Genomic DNA, 22,303 nt, shown 5'->3' on the forward strand with positions numbered 1-22,303 from the left:
GTAAGCGGCCTTTGTCCAGAGACAGCTTGAGGCTTTGGTCCTTCAGGCTTCTAGTAGCCCCCAGCAGTCTCTCCTTGTGTACTCGCACTGTTTTCAAGACACATTCATACTTCGAGTAAGTTCATGTCGTGCTCTGTTTTCTGCATGAGTTTTTTAACACATTGTTGGTGCTCCTGGTGCATTTTTTAATGTGTATGTGAACTTGCAGTACCCCAGAGAGAGGCTGAATCTTGTCTTTTCCTGATCCCCCGGTCTTATCTGCTTCTCGGGTCCAACACCGAACGCCAGCAGCTTCCTGCAGGCTGTCAAGGACTTTCTTCACAAGAACTGGTCTGATGTTATTCTGTCTTTAAGAGAGGCATAGTCCATGCACAATCTGATATTTTTGTCTTTTTTGCTATGACAGTTGCTGAAGTACAGAGTTTTGTCAGACTCTGGATTGATCGCTGCTGCCTTCCCACCTTCTAGGTAACCATGCACATTCAAGGCACATCATCTTGGCCTGTGGTTCTTCGGGATACTTTTTTTGATCCATCCGGCCTTCTTGCACATTAAATACACACAACTGCAAGGTCCTGAGTGACTCACAATGGTGAGACAGTGGTATTGGTGGACTTAAGTTGCCCCAGCTCTAGCAGACTGGTTGTAGCCCACCAGGACTTTGATAGAGGCCTAAGAGTTGTTTCAATAGAGACTTTGTCTACCAGGAACAGGCCCTGGCAAGCATCTGCATAAATGGCTCCAATTCCCTTGTGACTGCCACTGGCATTACACAGCACCAGTTAAGAGTAGAAGGGCTGAGTAGGCCTGGCACTGACTGGGCTCATCAAACGCCTATTGCCCGCCAGGACTTTGATAGAGGCCTAAGAGTTGTTTTCATGGAGACATTGTCTACCAGGAACAAGCCCTGCCAAGCAACTGCATAAGAGGCTCCAATTCCCTTGTGACTTCCACTGACATTACGCAGCACCAGTTAAGAGTAGAGGGGTTAGTAGACCTGGCAGTGACTGGGCTCATCAAATGCTTATTCTGTAAATGAAAGAGTGTGGTGCCCAAAGGTCTGCTCTAAAGCACACGCCCCTTGCAATTAACTGTGCACACATGGAATACCAAGATAGCATAGTCCTAAATCCACCACTTTAATCGACTATCTGACACTCTCTGGCCCTTCAACTCACTCCTGCAGTTTCCTGCCTTCTCCCTTTGTAACGGTTTTTCAGTCTTTGTCCATCTTTTCGCTTTGTTTCTTGCTCTCTGTAAATATCTGATGCAGAAAAATAAATGCCGGTTCCCGTAAATAAGTGCTGATGCCTTCCATCGGCAACCACTGGCTAAATTAAGCACTGAAGTGGTGCACCCAAAAATACAAAAATCGACAAATCTTCAAGTCAGTTTATAGGAAAAATTATTCCTTTATTTCATTCCACTTTAATACATAAAGTCCAGTTACCAAACATCCAGCCAACGTGTTTCGTTTAAAATCAATTGAACTTCGTCAGAGCTTATATATCTTATTCAGCATTGATTTTCTTATTAAAATCTGGCAGGGTCTTCAAATTAATCCCGAATGGCGGGGTGCTGACCGAGCATTGTGGTACTGGTTCAGGTATTGAATGGGGGATACTAGTACCCCTTTTCTAATGGGATTAATTTCAAGACCCTGACAGATTTTATGTAGGAATATAGACATGATTAATTGATTAAATGCTATATATGGTCAACGAAATAAGAAAACTGTCACTATTAGCTCATGGAATAAGAAAATCAATGCTGAATAAGATATATAAGCCCTGATGAAGTTCAATTGATTTTGAACGAAACGCGTTGGCTGGATGTTTGGTAGCTGGAATTTATGTATTAAAGTGGCATCAAATAAAGGAAGAATTTTTTCTATAAACAGACTTGAAGATTTGTCGACTTTTGCATTTTTGGATTCACCAATTCATTTTTTTTTTAAATTGACTCTGCTCTGCAGCCATATTATACAATGGCTGGTATTGGAGGTGAGGTGCACCAAGCCATAATTATTTGGGACTGTGTGTCAGGTGCCGGTGAAAGGTCCACCGTTGTTGTATGAATTTCTTAATTATGCACTGGGCTCATCCCTGCAAGAGCAAAATTGAAGATGGTTCATATGTGAGAAAACTCTGTCTCTCAACACAGGACCTATTGACTTTATCTATGCATGTGTTTAGAATTTTATTTTCTCCAGGCATGTTTGTGCAAATTTAGCTGTAAGGTTTTTGTGAAACAAATTGAATCTAGAGTCAGTTTGAATCTTTCATGCATGTATTTATCATGTATTTTAAAGCATCTGCGAGAAGCAGTAAACTGGAGACTCATGTATGCTAATGATACCCACATGTTCTTCTTTCTTCTCTAATATTTACACTCTTGTTGAATGAATGAGAGTAACCTTTGCTTTAGTACAAAAGACGTGGGGGCATATCATCAAGGGCAATATCGCCGCTTTAGCGGCACTTTTTGCCGCTAAAGCGGCAATATTTTTATCGCCCTATCAGCAAGCTGTCGCTAACAGCTGTTAGCGACGGCTTGCTGGCAATAGCGCCCGTGTCAATGCCGCTTTGCATGTCAGCGATAATAATCGCTAATGACATGCAAAGTAGGCGTTCCCTAGGCGTTCCATCTGGAAACAACCCTGGAAAAGTCGCTAACCGCACATCGCGGTATCATTAAGCAGGACCCGGATTCCCATAGCTACATAAAAAACAGCGCTAACCGCGGTTATCGCCATCAGCTACCATCTGCTAAATGTCAAACTTAGCTATATTTATAATGGGAGGTGGATTCTAAGCCTAAATCCACATCTCCCAATTAACAAGGATTCCCTTCGCGCTGTAGTTGCATCGCTGAATTTCCAGCAATGTTCCCTCAGAACGCGCTATCGCCGGAATTTTTATCGCCATGGAGATAAGCGTTGATAATAACGCATTATCTCGGCGAGTAATTCCGGCGATAGCCGGCGTTATGCAAATTCGCGCTATGTGCGCTCTGCGATGTTTATCGCAGTTTGTTGGTGATATGCCCCAAAGAAATTATGTGGATAGAAAACATCTTGACAGACTTTCTCAGACGATGCGTCCCGCCGAACTATGCCAACATGCAGCTATAGTTCAGTACCAAACCATGAGATGTCCTTTGACCAAGACCTTTCCAGGGGCGTATCTTAGTCATTTAGATTTGGGGGCGCAAAACAGATTTCCCAACAATCATTGCGCTTGCAATAGCAGTGAGACCGCTTTTCAGGCTAATGCACTTGTTTGCATGTGTGTGTGTGACCTCAAAGTTGTAGGCACTGTGGTATTAAAATAGTGAGAACCCAACTTAGAAGAGCTGCAGAGCTCTATAGAAAGCATATTTTTATTTCAGTAGGAGCATCTGAAACTTCAAGTGCAGTACATAGGACCGAATTCTGCACGTAGTAAGTGTTTGAAACTAGACTACAAAAAAAAGACACATTATAGGAAGATGTCATTGTGAAAATGTGTATGTATGACTGCATTACTACTACTTCTCTATAAAAGATAAATACAGGGAGAGATGCACACTTTTGTCTTACACTCCATCTACCGCTGAAAACACAAAGCCCTGCCAGTCGACCTCTGGTAATTACCCATCTCTCCTTCTTCCCATCACATCGCATACTTTTTGTTCCTTTCTGGGAGCCCTGAAGCATCTCAACAAAAATAAACTGTACATTTTGTTTGAGAGTAGAATGGATAAAAATAGTGTCCAATTTACAAAGGCTTCTCTGTAAACCACATAAGAGTCATTCAGTCCTTTGTTTAATCCTGACCTCTTCTGTGTGAAGAGGAGAGTTGGGGGTAACCAATCTCTCTACACTTTCATGGAGGTGTTGGTCTGTGCTTTGAAGGCTGCTAATCCCAGTGGAAATGTGACCACAGACACTGCTAGTCCGACCTGAGGTTTACGGTGCCATGTATCTCCTACAACGCCGCAGCATCTCCCATCATCAGAAACTCTTCACCAAAGATGGCAACCCTAAGCGATCTAAGTTCAATCTCAGATCCCTGTCTTCCCCCTCTGCAATTCAAAACAAATGTCCAGTGCTGTGAAACAATTTCAATTTTCCCATAAAAATTTCTGTTTTTCTATTAAAGCTTGGAATACAGCTATTCTCCTCTTCTCAGACAACACAACATCAACCCTCTTCCACCAATATTTCAAATAGTAGCATAGGAAATGTCCATGCGAGGAAAGAACAACTGCTGTGCCTGCTGCCCTACCATTGGATGTCTCTTTCCCTGGTGCAGCATATTCTCCGCCCTCAATCACCCAGTGAATGATAACAAAACCTGCGCCATAATGGGTCTGCACCATAATGGGTCAGGCCCATTGTCGATTGATGCATTTATTAAATGTTTCTGGTGATAGCTGTGTGAATATGTGATTTACTTTTATGTTGCAGGCCGAGTTCAAGAGCAAGAGAGAGCGAATCTCTCATGAGTTTGAGAAGCTACAAAAGATTTTGGAGAAGAAAAAGTCTTGTCATCTCAGAAGGCTGGAGGAGGAAGAGAAGAAGAGTCTTCAGATCATCAAGGAGAAAGTGACCAAATTCGAGGAACAGCAATCTGTCCTCAGGAGCCTGATCACAGAGATTGAATCGAAGTGTCAGCAGCAGGATGTGGAGATATTTAAGGTAAGAAAAGGGAATAAATATATAAAACAAGAAGATCAGCATACCTTCTTTAGTGTCAGAAAGTACCAACCTTGTAAACCAGATCTAGTGCTTCCACACATCTCTGAACCCACTGAAAACTGTTTACCAAATAAAATGATGGTCAGAAGTAGACCAGGGAAAAGGGAACCAGGATGAGACAGATAACAGAGATTTCTGGATTTCATTACAAGACCGGAGGCTACCATTATGCATTATTCCTTTAATGCAACTTCAAGCAGCCATATTAAAGTTTATACATCGCAAAGCAAAGCTCTAGAATAGAATGCTCATATGTTACAATGGCAACAAGGCTAGATAGATCTGCCTCTTTTAAATGCGGCTTCAAGCAGATAAGTTCAGTTTTTCATTACTCTCTATGCTTTCTTGTTACTGTCACATTTGCATTGCGGTTAATCTTAAATATATCTTAGAATATGCCATAACATTTCATGCTAACATTGTCTGCTGTTTGTTTAATATTATTGTTTGCTGTTTTTGTTTAATATTTGGGGCTTTTTGGTATTCCCGACATAACTCGGTGCTCCTTTCACGTCCACGGACCCTTCTGCGGCCTTGCGGGAAGAGAGATTCCACTCTTCCTTGCACTTTTGTTTCATCACATTGCAGCTCAGGCGCGGCCCTCCTCACACTCCAATTTACGAAGCGCGGGCAGCGCCAAGATACCCATGCAAACCGGAGCCCTCCGGTTCACTCCGTCTGATCGCTCGTGCTGTCCCTTTCAACACTTGACGGTTGAGACGCTAGCGATCAGCTAAGTCATATTTTATCATTTGAGAAACAGATTAGGTTAATACATTTATTATTTTGAGGGCTGTATTCATAGAATTACTTTAAGGAAGTTATTTTTAACCCCTATTACAACCAATAGGTGGAGATATTTAACCCCTGTTACAACAAATAGGTGGAGATATTGCCTTATTCATTACCAAAAAGTCTATAATTATTAAACAAACGACAAGCGCTTGAGACATTTATTTACTCTACCTTTTACCTAAATGCCTCTTTTTAACTCCCTTACCTGGGAGTTAATCGGTGTTAACTACTTTTGCAACGACTTAACCCCCTGTGATTCAACCGCTTACTATGTCTTACGTTGAATCGGATGACTCGCAAGCTCAGGCCCCTAGTTCCAGCCCTAATGAGGAGATTATTAAAAAACGTATCCAAAAAGAAATGTTCTCATGCATGAGGGAGACTATAAGCCGAATTGTTGCGGGAAAGAGACCCCTACCTGAATCTATCAACCCCACTGCTCTCCACGGAGGGCACATTGAGGATTTTAATAAATGTGGGGGCAAAAGATCTAGAAAAAGAAACAATTTAGAAACGGAGAGCACATTGCGCACACTGGGAGGTCCAAGCACCTCGAGCTTATTGGGAGGCTTAAGCACCTCACACCCTAAAGGAGGACTAAGTGCCTCAAACACTATGGGAGGCCTACGCGCCCCAAAAACATCAGGTGTCCATAGCGGCACAACCTATCTGCATGCCCTAAGCGGCTCACTTTACCCAAGAGCTTTATCTGACACCCACTTAATTGATGATGATCAAGAAACAGCTGAGTCCTTGGACAAACATATCCTTGACCTGGACCAGGATGATAATGACCCCGATTTTGCTCTCTGAGGATGAACTCCCCTCTTCCTCTAAAGAAATAATCATTGATCCCTTAGGTGGGGAAATGTTCTCCCCCTATGACATTCAACATCCTAGGAGTTCCCAATGGTGGCCTCAGAACCACGTGGCCAAGTTTATCAAGAGGTGGATAAGAAACCCCCTCGAAAGAGACACAAGGAATATCCTTAAAGCTGAATGCCCAAGACCTATGGTTCAGGATAAAATTTGTCTCAAATCTTGACCCCGAACTTATTAAGTTCTTATTTAAACTGGGCAGAGACCCTAGGAAGGTGATGTAGCGCTCCCTCAAAAATTGTCAACACCTCATGTTCAACATGCTAGGTCCCTTGTGCAGACTAATTGATTTAATTGAAGAGAACCACATTAATGGCTTTTCCCCAAACATCGAATTATTGAGGGGATGGAGCCAGAGGACACTAATCCTCCTCGGCAACGCTAATGCAGCAATAAATACTGAAAGAAGGAAACTGGTCCAATCCAAAATTGAACCTAAACTTTGTGACGTGGCCGAAAAGGAACCCTCTGTTAACCCTAACAGACGTCTTTTTGGGAAGGAAATGATCAAAGGACAAGGCAAATATGTGGCAACATTCACCGCTCTAGATAAGGCGCAAAGTAACATGCGCAGGGTTTTTAACCCTTGTGATTTTGCCAGGGCCGGCATAAGGGGTTGCTCTACTGGCCGTCCCTACCAAAGACCTTTCCTTCTTCAGGCAGCGGGGGTCTGGTCGTCCCTACCCGACCAATCCCTCCTTCTACCCTTAACGAGGACGACCCTTCCGCTCAAGAGGCTTCAGAGCCAGAGGTCAGAACTCCTCCAAAACTTCAAGTAAGTACCTTTTCGTCTCATCCTTCCTTTTTAACAGGGAAAGTGGGGGGTTGTCTAAAACACTTCGTACACATCTGGAAGCCAATTACACAAGATCATTGGGTTCTAGAGACTGTTCAGGGTTTCAAAATAGATTTTATAGAAAAACCCAAACAAGTTACAACACCAAAAGTGTTATACCTGACCCAAGAACAACAGTTCATTGTGGCAGAGGAAGTAAACTCTATGTTAGAGAAGGGAGCAATAGTAGAGGTGCCCTGGGATCACCTGAATTTCATGAGCAATATGGAAAAAAAGGACAAAGGGTGGAGACTGTAATAAACCTCAGAGAATTGAACAAATCGCTCACCTACAGACACTTCAAGATGGAAGGTATCCATCTCCTCAGAGACATGCTTTTAGAAAAAGACTGGTTAGTGAAATTAGACCTAATGGGCGCCTATTTTACAATCCCAATGGCGCAAGAATCCCAGTCCTTCCTCCAATTTGCTTGGAACAATCACCTATTTCAGTTCCAAGCTCTTCCCTTTGGTCTATCCTCTGCCCCCTGGTGCTTCACCAAAGTTATGAGGGCTATCACCTCAGTCTTGAGAGAAAGGGGTATCCGCCTTATAATTTATCTAGACTGCATTCTCCTCATGTCTCAAGATCACTATCAAATCTTGAAAGACTTGAGTACTACCGTAAACTTAATAGAGAGTGCAGGTTCTATTATACACAGAGAAAAATCAATCATGACTACCTCAAGGTCTCTAGAGTTTCTGGGCTTCACAGTAGACACCGTGAAGTCTATGCTGTACTCCCACCGAAAAAGATAACCAAGATTTGTTCTGGAACACAATCTCTGAACCTTAAGAGAACTAGCCAGACTCCTGGGCCTCCTCTCATCCTCCATCCAAGCTATTTTCCTGGGTCCTTTACCCTATCGGGCCTGCCAGAGGCTGAAGGGCAGAACCCTTCGATCTGGCCTATGGTACTGAGACAAAATTCCCCTAGACTCAGAAGCCAAAACAGAACTGACCTGATGCTTAGAAAATCTGGACGCTTGGAATGGGAAAGCCATATTTGGCATTTCCCCGGAATTTGTCCTGGAGTCAGACGCCAGCCTTCATGACTGGGGTGCTTGCTTTCAGAATCAGAACATGGGAGACTTATGGACCTATTCGGAAAGTACGCACCACATAATATTTTGGGAGTTAACCGCAGGGCTCTATGCCCTATTGAGTTTCAAGCAATCCCTTCAGGGCAGGTCAGTCATTCTCAAGATGGACAACATGTCAGCCGTAGCCTACATAAATCGCCTAGGGGGCACAAAATCGCCAGACCTGTCCAACCTAGCAAAAGAACTGTGGATGTTTTGCCTGGAACACAAAATATCGTTAAGAGCAGAATATCTTCCAGGAAAAAAACAATGTTTCTGCGGATTGGAATTCCAGATTCTTAGTAGATCACACTGACTGGAAACTGAACACAAACATGTTCAGAAGTCTAGATTTTCTCTGGAGTCCCTTCGAAGTAGACCTCTATGCGAGCAGGCTGACGTCCCAACTACACAAATACTTCAGCTGGATGCCAGACACGGGTGCTCTGGCTGTGAATGCCTTTCTTCAACCTTGGAAAGGGATTCGGGGATATGCTTTCCCCCCCTTTGCAATGATCCAGCGCACCCTGCAGAAGTTGAGGATGGAACAATGTTCAATACTCCTAATAACACCCTTTTGGCCGTCCCAACCTTGGTTTCCAATGACCTTGGAATTAGCTTACGAAATACCCTTTCTACTCCCAGCTTCGCCAGGCCTCTTAAGAGACAGAGACGGTTTGGAATATCCCCTTCTTCAGAGCAGGACTTTGAACCTTCTTGCCTGGAAAGTGTCAGGCGAGCCAATGAAATCTCTGACCTTTCGGCGCAGGCTTCTTCTCTCCTCAAGGAATCCCGGGCCCCTGATACACACTATAGATTCAACATTATCTGGAAAAGATGGTTTCGTTGGTGCTTGGAAAGGAACCTGGATTCCGTGGAGGGTCCTATTGTACATGTAGCCAACTTTCTTGTTGAACAATTTGACAGAGGTCTTATTTATAGATTAATTAACTGCTATAGATCAGCCATGTCTGCGGGTCACTCCCTTTTAAATGGTAGAACTATTGGTAAGAATTCAAGAATATGTAGAATTATGAAAAGCGTCAGGCTTAAAAGACCCCCTAAACCTAAATACGAATCATCCTATGGGATGTAAAATTATGACTTGACCTATTTTGTAACTGGCCCCATAAAAACCTGCTAGGTAATTAAAAAAACTCTATTAAACTAGCTTCTTTCCTACGTCTAATATCCTGTCAGAGGGTATCGGATGTCAAAGCACTGGAAATAACTAATAGATCATATGACGCCTTCGTTGTCCGATTTGAAATTATCAAAAGAACAAAAACCATGTCTGACATTATTTTTTACCCGAGATTCGATGCTTGCAAACAGTTGTGCATGGTAGATTGTATGAAGGAGTATGATGCAAGGATGAACAAACATCGCATTGCTTGTGTAAACCAGCTTCTTATTTTCTTTGTTAAACCCTTAAGACCTGTCTCCTCTTCCTCTATTGCTAGATGGGTTAAACTAGCTATGCAAATGGCAGGCGTTGACCTCCAAAGGTTTCAAGCACATTCTTTAAGAGGCGCTGTGGATTGCCAATCTTTTTGGAAAGGAGGTAACTTGGATGATATTATTAAGGCGGTCGACAGGTCCAGTTCCTATACCTTTACAAAACATTACTGCAAACCTGTGGAACACATGTCTGATGTAGTTTTACTAGACTACCAACATGCATAATGGTAGCCTCTGGTCTTGTAATGAAATTGCGATTCTTCTATCACCATGACCAGAGAATCTGGATTTAATTAAAGACACGGAGGTTAACATTATCCCAACCCTTCCCTCCCTTGAGTGGACTCTTAAGATAGCATGTTATTAATTTACTTTATTGTATCTGTTTGAAGATTAGAATACGAAATAGGATGTATAATGTAGAAGCAACTCAGTTTTTATTTGTATTATGATTCTCCCTTTTACATAGGGCTTATTAGTGCAAATTTTAATAATTTATCCTTTTCAGATAATTCAACGTAATTGGTTCTTCCACAAGATGCAGGATCTCACCTGGAGTTCCAAGCAAGTCTCGACATCGTGCTTTTTGTTCCTTTGGAATTCATCAGTTACTAAAGAAGAAGCTTTAGCTTGGTTCGTAATACTTGAACTCTGTTTTTCATTGCATTTAAAAGAGGCAGATCTATCCAGTCTTGTTGCCATTGTAACATATGAGCATTCTATTCTAGAGCTTTGCTTTGTGATGTATAAACTTTAAAATGGGTGCTTGAAGTTGCATTAAAGGAATAATGCATAATGTTAGCCTCCGTGTCTTTAATGAAATCCAGATTCACTGGTCATGGTAATAGGAGAATCGCAATTTCATCGCTGTGCCTAGTCATTCAAGGGGAACTGCTGTCAAACTGCAGTCAACTGGAGGAGCATTGCGGGGGCGTGGCCTGATGCCAATGGAGTGAGCAGCTTTGCTCAGACCTTCGGGCGACCGATCCCCATCCTGTACCATTCTGCCACTACAAACCCAGCCGAGGGCCTCCAGAAACCTCCCTCCCTGTGTCCACTTGTGGGGGAACCCGCTGCTGGTATTGCTGGTGGTGGCTGCGCCCAGCTTTGCTAGTTCCCTGCCTTTAGGTGCCCGACCCACGAGATGGAGACCAAAGATGGCGGCTAGGGCCCTGTAGCCACAGACCGAACGCTGCACCCCTGGGGACTACGGACATGAGGTGAAAGCACTTCTGAGACCCTGGGCTGTGGAACTGCCAAGAACTCTTGACTTCAGCACACGCTAAGCCTGTCACGGTCCTACCTGCTGCTGCTGGGCCTGAGTGGTGACGACTTGCTCAAGCTCTGGGCATGCATCAGCCCCTAAGCGGCACTGCTCCTGCTGATGGAGAGGCAGGGGGGTCAGAGTCACCTTCGGGGGTGGAGAAGAGCAGTGTGGTGCCTGAAACTGGAGGAGAGGGGCCGCTACGGGGCACCCCTCCTACTCCTATCAACGGCACCTGGGATCCTGACCTGCCGGCACCGTCAGGGTCATGGCGTGACAGCGCGCCTCCCCATCTTGTGCTGCAGAGTTCAAGTAAGTGTCGGGGGTGGCCCAAACACTGCCACCTTCTGAGAAACCCAACAGGGGATAAAAGTGGGACTGGGCCAATGAGCCAGTAAATCAGCGGGCGCCCTTGATGTACTAGTCCGGATGACACTGGCTGCACTTACTTATGTGACCCCCATATGATTAAGGGAGATTGGGGAGCATAAACGGGGAGCGCACCTGATGCCCTGAGCTCCCCCCTCTGTTCTGGGGGAAACCAGCAACCTTGAACCTCCACTGAGCGGGGTCAGTGACTCAAACCTCCTAAATTGCCTTAACGGGAGCCCCTGCCTTCTCCCCAAGCACTGAAGATACAGTACCACTGTCCGGGGCGATAGGGGTCACACTCCACGCCTGGATTGGAGCTGAGGGCAGCCACAGACCCTGGATGGGTGTGGGGGTTGCTGGTTGTCCTGTTTGCCTGCCTGCTCACCTTCAGGGGACCCTGGCAGGGTAGGGCTTGGAATCAGATTCTAGTGGCCTGTGCATCGGCGGGCACCCCTGATGCACTGAATTCTCTGGCACTGACCTGCGCTGCTGACATTGGGCCCGCCTTGTGAGAGGCACTGAGGGAGCACGGGCTGCCATGCTGCCCCACCTCACCCCTGGAAGCCACTGCCCGATCTGCTTGCCGCCCTCCTGAGAATTGTGAGAGGCACTGAGAAGTGAGCTGCAGGTGCACCCTGACCTGAACCTACCCGGCTTCATGGAGGGACAGGGAGGTGACCTGGTGGGAGAGAGTAGAGATGTGAGCATGATTCAAGACCAGGGCCCTCTGTGATCTGAAGCGACACCACTTGACTGCTGGACCCACTGGCCTGAACCCTTGTTAGTAAAGGTGCCCTGCCACTGGCCCTCACCCTGAACTGTCAACAAAAGCTACGTGTGTACAGGGATAACGGTACGTGGCCCCGTAACCTGAGCAACTCATCCCAACTCGCTACAAACATGGGTAAAACTACCCACAGAAGGGACCATGACCCTGGACTACAATAGGACCCTGGAATGACACGGACCCAGCATTGCAGGCACTCTGAGCGGCTGAGAGCCTCACACTGCAAGAATTTATGCTGACTATTGTCTCCTAATGGAAGGCATTGGGGACTAATATACACGCTCTGAGATCAGATCTGGACCCCCTGCACGACGACCACATATGCCTTGCGGAGAGAGTCGCCGCGAATGAGCGCACATTAGCAGAAATACTGCTTGCACTCACCTCGACCACTGCGAGGTTGACTAAAATGGAGGCTAAAATTTGAACACTTGAACTGCGAACAGAGGGTGCTGAAATTCACTCCTACCACAACAACATCAGGGTGGTGGGCTTGCTGGCAAAAATTGAAGGCTTCAGCATGTTAGATTATCTCGAAAAAATGGTTGAGAGAGGAGGTGGAGCTGGAAGGTCTCTCTGCCTTTTTCGCGCTTGAGCGATCCCACCGAGTGCCAACCAAGCCTCCATTACATGGGGCCCCCCCACGGCCAGTGGTGGCCCAGTTACTCTATTTCAAAGCTAGAGACCTTATCCTAACGCAAGCCAGACGCAAGGGAGAAAGAACTATGTGTTGAAAATGTGGAGATAAGGATTTTCCCAGACTTTTTAACAGCGGTACATTGACGGAGAGCCCTATTCGAAGACACAAAAAAGCGATTGCGTCAGATTGGTCTCTCCTATGTGATGCTATTCCCCACCTGGTTGAGAGAGGTGGCGCTCAATGGTGCCAATTTCTTTTACTCCCCCACAGGAGATCTGGAACTGGTTGGACGATCAGCTGCAGCCGGGAACCAGACTGAGCCCACGGCCGCAGCTCAGGCACAGATTCAGGACCGGACGGGAGAAGCTGCAGCGCAGCTCTGATGCCCCCTTACAAGCTGAAGCTCAACTTGAGAGGCAACTAGCGATGAAAGTATTGGCGTTACTGAGCGAAGGAGGGGCTGGACACCTGACATCCAAAGAGGAGGGTGCTGCAAGGGAGTCAGACTCTGCCCAAGACTCCACCTTGTCGGCAGCCTTGAGTCTCATGTTACCCAAAGTAACCCCAAGATCAACAGATGACAACATATAGTGCCTTGGACATGCTGGTAACAGGATGAGGGTTGGTTAAAGCGGGCTGGTAGCTACGCTTGGGAATCTTGAGTACAATATCTATTCTCTTTCCTTGAGCTGGGGATACAAATTGCAAAACCAGTGCTGGACAGAGGGACTGCTGCTGGCGGGGATCTCTTGTCCATCCCCCTACTAGACAACAGCGGGGAACCTCCCACGACTTGGTGTTCACTGATTATTTGTATGGATGGGGGTAGCAATCTACTTTATGATGCGATGTGGGTGTTGGGATTGTTGTTCTTGGTTAAACTGTTTGGGAAGCATGGTCATACTATGCGGTCTATGATGTCTGTACTGTGCCTTGGGAGTGTTGGGCAGAGGGAGGGAGACTGAGGGTGAATGCACAACTTAATACACCTGACCTATATTGCAGAAGGCGACCCCAATAACGTATAGGTGCCTCTCCTGGAACATCTGTGGAATGCACACTATATCAAAGCACTTTAAAGTGCTTTCCTATTTGAATAAGAAGGGTATTCAAATCGCACTACTGAAGTAGAAGCTATGCGCGGCTAAAGAGGGAAAGGTGCTTCAGTTCCGCTGGAGAGGCCAAACGTATTACATCACACTCTAGGCCTATGCGAGGGGGGTCCTAATATGGGTTTGGGCCAGAGTACCATTCCAGTGCCTTGGCACTCTGATAAAGCTGTAGAGTAGATGTGTGGTGACTTGGGGTCACCTGGAGGGTCGGTATCTGACAATGATAATTATTTATGTCCCAAACACGGACAGGGCACCTTTTTTACTGGTCTCTCCAGACCATTGGCCCCACACCTGACTAACTCAGAAGTTGTGGAGGGAAATTTTAACTGTGTTGCAGATACACAACTGGATAGGTTGCACCCTCCATTGTGGATCTCCCACACTAACTACACGACCCGAGTATTTGCTGAGTGGCAATGCCACTGTGAACTTCTGGACTCCTGGAGACAGATGCACCCGCAGGGGCGGGACTACTGTTTCTTTTCTGGTATCCACGAGGTCCATGTCTGACTGGATACATTACTTTGTACTCCATATGCCTATAGATCAGTATGTCTAGTTGAATACCTACCCTGCACAATTTCAGTCCACAAACCCACGCTGCCGCATCTCCAATGGACCCACATTCACCCTTCCATTCCCACGTGGTGACTAAAACCTGAGTCTCTAGAGGACCAGGTATTCCGAGAAATGATCAGACATACATTGACTGAATATTTTGACAATAATACTAACACAGCACCCTCTCCCCAGGTGGAGTGGGACGCCTTTAAAATAGTCACATTTCGTCACCCCAGTTCAGACATGGCCATATGCAAGTCAGTCTGACCCTGTGCCTTATGGGAACAGTCTAGCCCGCACTGCCAAGCCATGTCTTCCCTGGACCAGAAACAAACATCCTGAGACCGGTTTCTGGCTAATCAGCCGTCATTAGCCAGGCTAGCTTGAATCCAGTGGCAAAGACATGGCTTGGCAGCTCGGGCTGGACTGTTCCCATGAGGCACGGGGTCAGACTAATTTGCATATGGCCATGTCTGAACTGGGTGGCGGAGTGAGCTAAAGAATGACGATGGATTAAACCCAGATCAGTTGACTGGGGTGAGTGCTTGCAATGTTCAACACTCAGTCCATCATCCCCTTTGGTTTTCTTATTTGAGAAGCACAGGCCTGCCTGGTGAAGACATGATGAGTTGAGGAATCCCCCAGACAGATTGGTATATTGCTGCATCCCTGTGAGCTGGGTGGAACACACAAGGGAGGAAGGGACTCTCCATTTATACTTCAAAAGGTTGCTCTTTGATTCAGTGATAGATACCAAGGAAGGGGCCTGGATACATCTCAGGAAAGGAGACAGGGCTGAAAAGAGTATCATGAAGAGTGGGGCTGGGAGCCCAGGACTAACCTTTTGATGCACATATCACTGTGGCTGACATCCATGTGCCCCACAACACAGTTCATGTGAGTGACAATCGGCTTTGAAGTTTTGCCTGATGTGACAGACAGCCTTTAAAGAGGAAAGAAGAAAAAGAGAATTGCACACTTCAAAAGAAGCAGAACTCCATCATAAAACTTAAAAGACTAGCCACTAAATCCCATTTGGTGTCTGGAATGGGACTGTAGGAAGGGGAGGTTAAGACCCCAAAGAAGAGTCTGTGCAAGTCTACAAGTACCGCGGCAACCCCATTTGCCAGGAGAGGCTACTGCTGCGACCAAGAGTTCGGGTGAATGCCCAGACCAAAAGATTGCCGCAGTGACCAGCAGTCCAACCCCGCACACTGAGGCCTGCACCTGACTGATTCGCTGAGTATCATAAGGACTCTGCTAGAGACTTTGCACCCTTGCTGGACTCAAATCAGGACCGGAGGATCGAATCCCCTTCCCCTCCCCAAGAGAAGATGAGTGACTTACCTTGTGTTTGCCAAGCAGTTCCGATCACTGGAATTAACTGGCAGCTCTGCTCAAAGTAGAGAATCTGGGCCTGCTGGTTTCTGCTGCTTGTATCATGAGCAGCCCAACTTCACCAAACAGGATCAGGACTCGGGAGCACCTACAGATAAGGCATTCCCTGCACCTCTGAACGCTTCCATACCGCAGATCATGTAAGACTGGAAGTGGGCCTTTGGGGCCCCAGTGGACTCTCTTCTTCTGGGGCTACGGCACTGTTGACACTTTTGACTAATTTCTAAGGAGTCAAAAGGGAATTCTTAAGTAAGGCAGATTAGTAATCCTGGATGCGAACATCAGTGAATTGAAATAAACCTGACCACATTATACAAAAGTTGGTAGCACAGGGATTTGCCTGACAATGATTAGTGCCCTAACCTCAAGGGGTTTGTGATATTGCTCATGAATGTCGTTATTCCTTTGCATATGTTGAGTTAGAAATAAAATACTTATTTTTCTTACAAAATTAAATATTTGATTGGACAATGATCTATTTATTGTTCGTACTGTGTGTACTTTGAGTTACGAGTCGTGTTCACTTACCTGCATCTACACTTCACCCCCCGAGGGAGTCTGACTGCTCGTCTATTGTTACCACTGAGAGTAAAGTGCTGAAGAGATACTTGGTCCAGGTGCTGAGAATCCATCGTAGGTTGGGCCCCGGTACATCAGGAGTAAAAGGTCTTAACCACCATGGTTGGGCTCAGTAGCCCCTGCGTGCACGTGGCCCAACCTGCAGGCCGAAGTTCCTCTCCTATCGAAGGAAGTTACTTCAGAGCACATTTTGGTTGGAAAGTAAATTAAAGGAGCGAGGATGCGTAACGAGCAATCCCGTATGTCACTGAGAGTAATCAACAGGCTGAAATAGAGAGACTACATATTCAATCCTGTCTGGCCACTTGAGTCTACTGACCTTAAAAGTTGATCCAATACCTATATACATATCCAATGCATAAGGACATATTTTTCCATTAACCAAGGAAGTTTAATATGTTTTCAAAAGGCCAAGATCTGTGGTCCAGAAATTACAAACACCCCAATGTCCTCGCCATACAGAGATTGGATTCTTCCCCCAAAAGATGTGGCTCTTTGAGAATGCAAACCCATTAGGTTTCTACTTGACAATTATAAATGTTCAATCACAGTCTGTTATGTTACAGTGCAGTTGCATATATTTCTGTTGTCTGTTTAGTGACCTGGTGATTATTGCTCATTGCGCCAACCTTCCTTGTGTTCTTATGTGCTAAATTACTGAGGTGATATTGGTTTTATCTGCATAGTGGCTACTGCAGTTGGCCTGTATTGCACTGCAACATAAATAAAGGTTTGTTCACCTTTGTAAACCCAATGTGAATTGGGAACCACATGAGAGATTTTGTGCTCATGACGGACTGGTTCCGTCATGACCACAAGTGCAAGTGTGCTCATGACTGAACCATTCCGTCATGAGCACACTTGCAAATACTCCCTCTGCTGTAAGCAGCAGAGGGATTTCCATTTTTCCTTTTTTTGCCTTGCCTTGAGCTTCCCAAACCTCCCAAGGCAAATTTTTGTTTTCCTTGCAATGACGATTGCACGCATGGCACGCTGTCATCATTACAACGACCCTGAAACTTAGTTTCAGTTTCACAACCCAGACCCAAATGTCTGAGTTTTTTAGGTTCCCCTAGATGTCTGCAAACCCAGAACCAAAAATACAGGTGCTCACCTATCTTTCGCAAAACAACCTGGTTTTTCAAGGGGGTCACTTGCATTTTTGGTCCCGAACTCAGCGGCCATCTAGGGAAACCTTCCAAACCCAGACATTTCTGAAAACTAGATACCCAGGAGTCCAGGGAGGTGTGGCTTGCATGGATCTCCCCAAATTTTCCTACACAGAATCCCCTGTAAACCTTCCTAACTAAAAAAATCAAATTCTCCTCACTTTTTTGTGTGGAAAAGTTGTGGGATCACCGGGCCGCCACATATTTCCTACCATGTAGCCTTTCCCTAGGTCTCCTGATAAAATGGTACCTCACTTGTGTGAGTAGGCATAGTGACCGCAACAGGAAATGGCCCAAATTGTACTGTGGAGACTTCAAAATGTCCTATCATAAAACAACCTGGTTTTGCAAGGGGGGTCCCCTGGGTATTTGGCCCAGGGCTCGGCGGCCATCTAGGGAAACCTGCCAAACCCACACATTTCTGAAAACAAGACAGTTGGGGAATCCAGGGAGGTATGGGTTGCGTAGATCCACCAATGTTTTCCTACACAGAATCCCTTGCAAACCTCAAATTTAGCTGACAAAAATCACATTTTCCTCATTTTTCTGTGTGGGAAATTAAAGGATCACTGGGCCGGTACAAATTTCCAACCACCCAGTCTTTACCCCGGTCTCCCGATAAAACTAGAACCTTACTTGTTTGGGTAGGCATAGTGGCCGAAACAGGTAATGGGCAAAACCGTACTGTGGAGACTTCAAAATTACCTATCATAAAACGATCTGGTTTTGAAGGGGAGGGGCACCTGGCTTTTTACCAAACCCACACATTTCTGAAAACTAAACACCCTGGAGAGTCCAGTGAGGTATGGCTTACATGTATCCCCCAACGGTTTCCTACCCAGAGTCCCCTGCAAACCTCAAATTTAGCTTAAGAAATAACTTTTTTCACACATGTATGTGTCCGATCACCGTGCTGGCACAAATGTCCTACCACCTAGAGTTCGCCTTGATCTCCAGAGGGAAAGGATACCTCACTTGTGTGACTGTTCAATGCAGTATCAGTTAAAAACGTATTTTATCTAAAAATGTAGAGCTTAGAATTCGCTGCGCTATACCCTTAACCCCTATGTTTTTGGCCATTCCCAGTCACAGGCCCTTGGCCCACCCACACAAGTGAGGTATCATTTTACTCGGGAGAACAAGGAGAACTTTGGGTTGTAGGAGATTTGTGCCATCATGGGGATCCCACACAAATGTGTGTGAAAAAAGTGATTTTTTTTTCCCAGCTAAATGTGAGGTTTGCAGGGGATTCTGGGTAGGAAAACATTGGGGGATCCATGCAAACCATACCTCCCTAACTCCCCAGGGTGTCTAGTTTTCAGAAATGTCTGGGTTTGGTATGTTGCCCTAGATGGGCGCCGAGCTTGGGGCCAAAATCCCAGGTGCCCCCCCACCCCTGCAAAACCAGGTCGTTTTGTGATAGGTAATTTTGATGTCTCCACAATACGTTTTGGGCCCTTGCCTGTCGCGGGTACTTGTCCCACACATACGAGTGAGGTACCATTTTTATCGGGAGACCTGAGGAAATGCTGGGTGGTAGGAATTCTCTGTCAGCCCGGTGATCCCACAACTTTCCTACACAGAAATGTGAGAAAAATTAGATTTTGTTCAGCTAAATTTGATGTTTACAGGGGATTCTGGGTAGGAAAAGGTTGGGGAATCCACGCACGCCATACCTCGCTGGACTCCCCAGGTTGTCTAGTTTTCAGAAATGTCCGAGTTTGGTAGGTTTCCCTAGATGGCCATCGAGCCCAAGACCAAAAACCCAGGTGCTCCCCTTGCAAAACCAGGTTGTTTTCTGAGAGATAATTTTGATGTCTACACAATATGTTTAAGGCCCTTGCCTGTCGCACGTGCTTGGCCCACCCACAGAAGTGAGGTACCATGTATATTGGGAGACTTTAGGGAATGCAGGGTGGGTGGAAGTTTGTGGAGCCATGCAGATTCCAGAACTTTCAATCACAGAAATGTGGGTAAAATGTGTTTTTGTTTTACAAAGTTTGAGGTTTGCAAGGGATTCTGCATAACATAACCTGGCGTGAGCCACACAAGTCACCCCTCCTGGATTCCCCTAGGTGTTTTCGCAAATGTATAGGATCTCTAGGTTTCCCATGGTGGCGGCAGAGCTAGGGTTCAAAATCCACAGCTAGGCATTTTGCAACAAAATGGTCTGTTTTCATTGTAAAAATGTGGTGTGTCCACATTGTGTTTTGGGCCGTTTTCTGTGGCGGGCATTAGCCCTACCCACACAAGCGAGGTACCATTTTTATCAGGGGACTTTGGGGAATTTGGGGTGTGTGGAAGTTTGTGGATCCACATAGATTCCAGAACTTTCCATCGCAGATGTTTTTTTTTGTGACAAGGTTTGAGGTTTGCAAGGGATTCTGGGTAACAGAACCTGGTGAGAGCCACACAAGTCTCCCCCTCCTGGATTCCCCTGGGTGTCTAATTCTTAAAAAATGTATAGGTTTGCTAGGTTTCCCCAGGTACTGGCAGAGCTAGGGTTCAAAATCCACTGCTAGGCACTTTGTAAAAAAGGGTCAGTTTTCACTGTAAAAATGTGGTGTGTCCACGTTGCGTTTAGGCCTGTTTCCTGTCGCAGACACTAGGCGTACCCACACAAGTGAGGTACCATTTTTATCAGAAGAGTTACTTTGTGGGATGGGTAGAATGTTATGGATACGTGCAGATTCCAGAACTTTCCATCACAGAAATGTGAGGGAATGTGTTTTTGTGACAAAATTTGAGGTTTGCAAGGGATTCTGGGTAGCAGAACCTAGTGAGAGCCACACAAGTTATCCCCTCCTTGATTCCCCTGGGTGTCTAATTTTAAAAAATGTATAGGTCTGCTAGGTTTCCCTAGGTGCCGGCAGAGCCAGGGTTCAAAATCCACAGCTAGGCACTTTGCTAAAATAGGGTCAGTTTTCACTGTAAAAATGTGGTGTGTCCATGTTGCGTTTTGGCCTGTTTCCTGTCGTGGGCACTAGGACTACCCACACAAGTGAGGTGCCACTTTTATCAGAAGACTTTGTGGAATGCAGGGTGGATGGAATTCTGTGGATACACGCAGATTCCAGAACTTTCCATCACAGAAATGTGAGGAAAATGTGCTTTTTTTGACAAAGTTCGAGGTTTGCAATGGATTTTTGGTAACAGAATCTGGTGAGAGCCACTCAAGTAACCCTTCCCGGATGACTCTAGGTGTCTAGTTTTAAAAAATGTATAGGTTTGCTAGGTTTCCCTCAGTGCCGGCTGACCTAGGGTTCAAAATCCACAGCTAGGCACTTCCCAAAAAAAGGTTCTGTTTTCACAGTAAAAATGTGGCATGTCCACGTTGCGTTTTTGGCTTAGAGGAACACAGAATTGTAGAGCAACTGTTATTACCTATTGACTTTCTGTGCCTTTCTGCCTTCCAAATGTAAGACAATGTGTAAAAAAGAAGTCACTTTGAAAAATGTCCTATAATTCACATGCTAGTATGGGTACCCACAATTTCGGAGTTGTGCAAATAGCTACTGCTTCTAAACTCTATATTTTGTTCCCATTTCTGAAATACATAAGTATCCTTGATACCTATTTTTCACTCTTTATATTTTACCAAATGAATTGCTATATACCTGGTACACAATGAAAAACTATTGCAAGATTCAGCTCAGTTATTGGCTCTGGGTTCCTCGGGTTCTTGGTGAACCTACAAGTCCTATATATCCCCACAACCAGAAGTCACCAGTGGATGTAACGATATATTGCTTTAAAAAATCTGTCCTACCTAGAAGAAGTTACAAGTGAAAACGTTGGCACAAATTGTGGGTTTTTTCCAATTTATTTTCAATTTTTCTTATTTTCAACTGTTAATTTCTATTAGAAAAAAAACTCGAAGGATCTACCTAAATAACCTCTTGCTGAATTCATAATTTTGTCTACTTTTCTGAAATGTATAGCTTTCCAAGATCCATTATAGCTTTCATACCCATTTCTACCACTAATTAGAAGGAGGTTGAAAGCACAAATGATTGCAAAAATAGGCTACGTCCCAGTAAAAGGCCAAAACTGAGTAAAAGATTTTGGTTTTCTGAAAAAAAGTCTGTCTGTTCCTGAAAGCTGTGAAGATGTTGATTTCAGTACCACAAACCCTTTGATGATACCATTTGCAGGGGAAAAAACAGATGCTTTCTTTTGCAGCACTCTTTTTCCATTTTCCACAAAAGAAAATGTAGCTGTATTTTTGCTAATGTCTGGGTCCCCTCCAGTGGAATCAACAAACCCTGGGTACCTTTAAAATCACCATGATGTATGAAGAAAAGGATTCAAATTTGAAGCGGATACCTTATGTGGACAAAACGTTACAGGAGCCTAAGCACTAAGTACCCCAAATAGCCAAAAAAAGGCTAAGCACGGCCTAGCAACAAAGGGGTTAATGAGACTTCTAGTAGTTCACCCTTCTGACCTCTGTGGCATGAACATTGGTTGATACGGAGGCCAGCCAAATGGAGATTACCACAGATGATTACCACAAAGGTTCATACTACTTCTCTTGCAGGATTCAGAATGGGGTCCAATGGAGAGGCACTGACAGGTGTAGGGATCTCATGCATTTTTTCTCGCTGCCCCCTCAGGGAGGGAACG

At 45.2% G+C, this 22,303-nt stretch overlaps 1 protein-coding gene across 1 annotated transcript in view; it reads left to right on the forward strand.

The window, feature by feature from the left end:
• LOC146830794 (E3 ubiquitin-protein ligase TRIM39-like) overlaps positions 1-22,303 on the forward strand; it is a 152,189-nt gene that overhangs the window by 63,312 nt on the left and 66,574 nt on the right. Inside the window, exon 3 of the mRNA XM_085603788.1 lies at positions 4,451-4,681. Coding sequence (XP_085459914.1) covers positions 4,451-4,681 — 231 coding nt within the window. The remainder of the gene's footprint in view (positions 1-4,450; positions 4,682-22,303) is intronic.

Source organism: Triturus cristatus, chromosome 5_1 (genome assembly GCF_964204655.1).
Source record: "Triturus cristatus chromosome 5_1, aTriCri1.1, whole genome shotgun sequence".
NCBI classification, from domain to species: domain Eukaryota; kingdom Metazoa; phylum Chordata; class Amphibia; order Caudata; family Salamandridae; genus Triturus; species Triturus cristatus.